The sequence below is a fragment of the Octodon degus genome, unplaced genomic scaffold (genome assembly GCF_000260255.1).
Source record: "Octodon degus isolate 3935 unplaced genomic scaffold, OctDeg1.0 scaffold00111, whole genome shotgun sequence".
Taxonomy (NCBI): Eukaryota; Metazoa; Chordata; class Mammalia; order Rodentia; family Octodontidae; genus Octodon; species Octodon degus.
In genome coordinates, this window is record NW_004524687.1 from 8,922,035 (window position 1) to 8,928,074 (window position 6,040).

Below are 6,040 nucleotides of genomic sequence, written 5' to 3' on the forward strand. Positions count from 1 at the left end.
CACTTATTCCACTGAGCCATCTCCCCAGCCCAAAAATATCTTTTCCCCCCTCTCTTCATCACTTCATCCAACAGATACTGAGTTTAGACCAAGTGACAAGTACTATGCTATAAGCATTAAGGAAGTGAGTATTGGCAAGACAGTTTAGGTGACCCCCACAACAGATGAAGGAATACAGAAACAGTGGTGATCAGAAAATACAGTGAATATTAATTTTTTTAAAAAGTATTACAGTAAAATACACATTGCTGTTAATCCACCTCAAGGTACCCTCCCTCGTGTTGATCACACTTGCCATTACTGCCACTGCCTGAAGCAGTCTGAAAGTCTTGTTTTCATGAGTGTCTTCACTGGATATGATAAAAAAAAAAATACAGTAAATGCTGCTGCCCACTGCCGGCCAATAGAAAGGCAGGTTCATGAAAACATTAGTATGTCTTCATCCGCCTCACCAGATCTGGTACTGTAAGACTTCTGGCTCTTTCCCAAAGTCAAAATTAGCAGGGAACTGAATTGATTTGGACACACAAAGCAGCCGTGACAGTGCAACCAAAGACACTCCGGAAAAACAACGCGATAAGGGTGTGCTAAGTGAGGACAAGTACCTGAGGGACATGTGTTAAAGTTTTAAAAAATTGAAGGGGCTGGGGAGATAGTTCAGTGTTCTAAGCGCCTGCCTGGCAAGCAAAAGGACCCATGTTTTGTCCCTGGTACTGCATGCCATGCTAGCCACCAAACCAGGCGTGGGTGATGCATGCCTGTTATGCCAGAACTGGGGAGGCTGAGACAGGAGGATCACTATGAATCTAAGCTTAATAGTGAGACCCTGTGCCAAATAAATAAATAAATAAATAACTTACTTTTTAAAAATCTCGATATGCACTATATGTTTTCTCACACCTCATATGTGCATCTCATCAACCTGAAATAATTTCTTACTAGATACTTCATCTTGTTCCCCATAGGTCACATGTATTTGAATACATCTAAGGAGGTTTTCTGACAGAGAGTCATCAGAGTGTTTTTTTTTTTCTGGGGCCAGGGAGATAGCTCAGTGGAATAAGTGCTTGCCTGGCAAATACAAGGTCCTGAGTTTGATCCAAGGTACCACAAAAAAAAAAAAAAAGATTCTTTTTTTCTATAAAGAAAATCTGGTATATGAAAAAATGTTATGTTGCCACCATTTTTTATGCCTCTATTTTTCCTTTTAGTGACATTTCATAGGAATCTTATGAAATGTTTTATGTCCTTAAATCTTCACTATTTCTGTTAAGCCACACTTTTTTCCCTTCAGAGACTCTTCTTTAACTAATAGATTTGTTTCATTTTTGAGATAGGGTCTTGCTGGCCTTGAACTCACTATATACCCCAGGATGGCTATGAACTCATGGTAATCCTCCTGCCTCAGCCTCCCAAGTGCTGGGATTATAGGCATGCATCACCACATCCAACTAATTACTAGTTTTTAAGAATTGCTTCTATATCCACTTCTTTTCCCTCCTAGAAACATATTTTGATAGGTCATTCATTGGAGGAACAGTAGGGGGCCTCTAGATTTCACCAGTAGAAATACTAACATATAAAATGCATTTTAGAAAGTGTGCAGAAAGGTAACAGTACCTTGGATTAGGTGATTAGCATTTACTGTATTACCTTGGAAAGTTTCAAACTCACCTAGCGTATGCATCTTTTATTTTATTACACAGGTTTATTGTGCGGATTCAGTGGTTATGTTGCACACACACAGTGCATTGTGTGGCACAGGAAGAACTCAAAGTTTGGGTTTTTTTAATTTAGAAAAATAATGATGCTATCCATTAAAATCAAATAGCATAGTAAGATCTAAGTATCTTACAAAGCCCAGATGATACTATTTTGCTTAAACTGAGTAACTTCTATCATGTCGTATCTAGGAGGAACATGTTCTTTTCCAACTTGAAGAAGGAATCGAGGCACTGGAAGCTGCAATTGAGTACAAGAATGAGAGTATTCAAAGTCGCCAGAACTTGCTTAGAGCATCCTTTCAAAATCTCTCTCAGAGTGAAGCGAACGTCTTGGAAAAACTAATTTGCCTGAATCCTGTTGAGATTAGAGCTATTCTTTTCAGATATTTCAACAAGGTTTGTGTTTTAGGGGCCATGTTTGCTTATAAAGAGGAATCAAGATGCTCCCCATGTTTATATTGACTCTTGAAATAAAAGGCTCAAATATTTGATGGCAGAACTACAGCTTTACCCGTGATTTCTCCTTCTAGTGCTGAAAGTTGTCATCTGAAAGCTCTGCTTATCCAAATGTATTGGCCTAAGTTGGTGAAATGCTTAAAAATTGGAGGGCATTTTGATAGGCCTCTTTGCAATAGTCTTTAAAAAATCAAAAGAATTTGAATTGTTTTTCTCCCTTATTATTCCTTGGTTCTAGATTTAGATGTTTCTACACATCATTCATGAAAAATTAGGGGGCCCTCTAAGTTTGATTCCTTTTCCTTCATGGCTGTAGGGTCAGGTAAACCTGTTCTTTCTCATTAAGTGAACTTCAGTGGAGATGAGGTGGTACACGGTAACCATGAGAATAATAGGTTTTATTAACCTGAATGTGCTTAAATTAATTAAAGCAGTTTAGTTTACATACAATTAAAATTGAGTTAAGCACATTCTGTATATGTAGTTTACTATATGTGCATTTAACAATTTACTGATCCAGAGATGTTTAATAGCACTGAGAAATGTATCCATCTTTTCTTTATAACCTGTTTTCCCCTTAAGATTATATATATGAAGTGTCAAATAATTGGTTCCTTTTTGTGAAATTTTATAAATCATACGACTATCAGACATTGAATAAAAAACATTGAAGTTCTTAAAGTTCTAATTGTATAAGACCAAAAGAAAATGTTACAGATGGCCTCCTCTTAGAGAATCACTGAAGCAGTGAGCTGTGTTGTTGAGGAGTGTGTATCCTATTGCTGTGTGTGCAGAGCACAGAGAACTGGTGCAGTGCTTTCCTCGGTGTGGATGTACACTTTGCAGTACGCTTAAAGCAAAGTTTCTTAACTCGACATTCCTAGGTTAGCATGGTAGATTTCCTCATCCTGAGAAAAACCTTTATCAAGTAAGTATTGATCTGGAGAGGCCATCAGATTATTAACCAGGTCTTGGTGTACACAGTGTGCTGAAATATATTTACTTAATAATTTATTACCAGCAGAGAAGAATCTAGTGGCCACATGTAGGACCTGAGGCTGAATCTCTGTGCTTACTTATCTATTTTGGCTTTAAAGCAGGGAGTTGCCTACATGTTGCAAGAGTCTTTAGCATTTCAATACCCGCACAGACTAGAGAAGCAGTTACAGAATTATAAAATGTAAATTATAGAGATCATATCTAAGAATTCTTGAGGGGCTGATTATTAGACTAAATTATATTGAAAATAAAAGTGTTACAAACTCAGAATCCCAGCAAATTAAAAAAGCTATTAGGTCACTTTGTGAGTACCTTATAAAGCTTCTGCCAGAGGACCTTTATATGGAAATACATCTTTATGGAACCCCCAGAAGAGTAAATTGATTTATTGTATTAGGCTAGGATACAAATAAAAGGTCAAAAATGTCTTTTCTAGGTGGTTAATTTACGAGAAGCTGAACGGAAACAACAGTTACAGAATGAAGAAATAAAAGTGAAAGTTCTGGAAAGGGATAATACGATCTGTGAGTTAGAATCTGCACTGGAACATCTGAAGTTACAGTGTGACCGGAGACTGACTCTCCAGCAAAAGGAGCACGAGCAGAAGATGCAGTTGCTGCTGAACCATTTCCAAGGTGACTGCTGCTCTTTCTCAGTTAGCAAATTGGTAGAGGGGGGTATCAAGGAAAGCATTTGAGCAAGTCGATCGAGGAAAGAAGAGGAATAGAAATTAAAAGGCTGACAGGTATAAATAGTTTGGCTACCATGTTTTGGGTTAGTTGACTTTGATGTAAGGCTCTTGGTGCTTGAAGATCATCCCTCTGCCTGACCCCAGGGCATGTGTGTGTGCGAGCCGCGCGCACGCACGCACACACACACACACACACACAGAAAAACTGCTGCAACCCTGTTATTCTGTGGCTAGTCTAGTTTTTATGTGGAAATGTGGGATGACTTCTAGATTTCTGATGTACATTGAAAATGTTCTCTTAGTACTATAGAACTATAATACTTAAATTATTCATCATATTCTTAGTGTATTTCTTGTTACATTTTTCAGTTAATTGTAACACTTTATGCATTAAGATTGTATCTTAAGTCAAAATTAGTGTAACACTGATAGGTACATAGTGTGGTCACCAGCAGCAGTTCAGCCATCCACACTGAAACCGAGAGCACACACGCACCAGTCGGGCCTCCCGCTACCTGGGCAGAGGGCCAGGACACAAGCAGCTGCTGTGGCAACCAAGTGACGAGCAGGTGGTGTTCAAACTGCTGTGGTGCAGGCTTCTTAGTCTTAATGCGCGTGAATCCATAGCTGAAAAGAGATCTAGCAAAAACAACCTGAGAAAGCAGAGAATTGAGAAATGGATGAAATTTCAATGTCAAGGCAAGTTTTCTCTTAAGTTACTTCTAAGCGCTTGATTGACCATCAGTTGCCCAATTACAGGATTTCAGTGGGAGGCTCCCATGTAACATTCCATTCAAGCACACTCTCCTCGACAACCTTAAAGTCTGTAAGAGTGATACTTAAATAAAAATTTTTTGTATTTTTAAAATACACCATAGCCAAATAAGAAAATTTTAAAAATCATTCATTTCTAATTATGTACATTATTTTCATAGCAAAGTTGTAACTGAGAATATTAACAGTTTGTGAATCTTTTAAACTGAATGAGTATGGTGTGATATGGATTGAACCCATGGTGTCAGGCATGCTAGGCTGGTGCTCAGCCACTAAGTTATAATCTAATTTATGGGGACTCTGATTTATGATGTCATTAATTTTAATTAATGTTCAAAATATGATGATCAATTAAGCCATATAAATATTCTTAAAATTTTATGAAACATTTGAGCATAATAAAAAATTACAAACCAGTAGAACCATTTTATAAATATCTCAATAACAGAGAATTCATCCAAAAGTACCTACCTCTGAAGGTCAGTCCAGTAGATCGTACTGTTCCAGAATAATGCTTACCTTCCTAAGTATTAAGTAGAGCCTCTGTGTTCTATTGTGGCATAAAGTAGAACTTATATTGGGTGTTTCCTTCTTATTTATCTGTGGCGTTCTCCTTTGTGATTTAATTTTGAAATCAATTTTTAGTCTCTCAAGGTTTTTTTTTTTTGGGGGGGGTGGCTGTATATCTCTTGGGTCTATAAATTCTAGGCTTTCTGACTTTCCATATAACCACAGATCCTGATATGGACTTCAGTAAATATTAATAACAGATGATGGAGGAGGGTTTTGTTTTGTTTTTATTTTTGTCTTTTTGAGACAGAGTTGCACTATGCAGTTCAGGCTAGCCTAGAACTCACTTTGTAGCTCATGCTGCCTTGAATTTATAATCCTATTGCCTCAGCCAGCAGAGTGCTGGGATTACAGGTGTGTGCTGCCACACCCAGCAATGGATGGAGTTTCAAACGTGTGAACATTTTATAGGAAATGCTCCTTCTGCTATTCTAAAGTGTTGTTAGTAGAAACTGCAGAAAAATTTTATGAATCATGAGCATGTAGTGGTTGGTAGGGGTTGGGTAGAGAAAAGAGTACCACCTTTTGAAAAATTTTATAAGCAAAAGAATTCAAACTTTAGCTGAAAACAAATCCATCCAGACAATAGGTGGAGCACACATCTGACCCTTGAAAGATAGCTGGGGCTATGTTAAAGCGTAATTTTAGACCATTTATTCTTTAAATAAAATTTAAATGTAAATGTTTGCTTTATAGAGCAAGATGGAGAAGGCATTATAGAATCTTTAAAAGTGTATGAAGATAAAATCCAGCAGTTGGAAAAAGACCTTTATTTCTATAAGAAAACCAGCAGGGATCTTAAGAAGAAACTTAAAGAAGTGACACA

General features: G+C 37.4%; 1 protein-coding gene across 1 annotated transcript in view; it reads left to right on the forward strand.

Annotated features, from left to right (window-relative positions):
- Kif27 (kinesin family member 27) overlaps positions 1-6,038 on the forward strand; it is a gene marked incomplete at its 3' end in the record, with an annotated part of 192,927 nt that extends 186,889 nt beyond the window's left edge. The window contains exons 13-15 of the mRNA XM_023699173.1: positions 1,914-2,120; positions 3,616-3,814; positions 5,911-6,038. Of these exons, the coding sequence (XP_023554941.1) occupies positions 1,914-2,120; positions 3,616-3,814; positions 5,911-6,038 (534 nt within the window). The remainder of the gene's footprint in view (positions 1-1,913; positions 2,121-3,615; positions 3,815-5,910) is intronic.
- Positions 6,039-6,040: the final 2 nt, after the last annotated feature.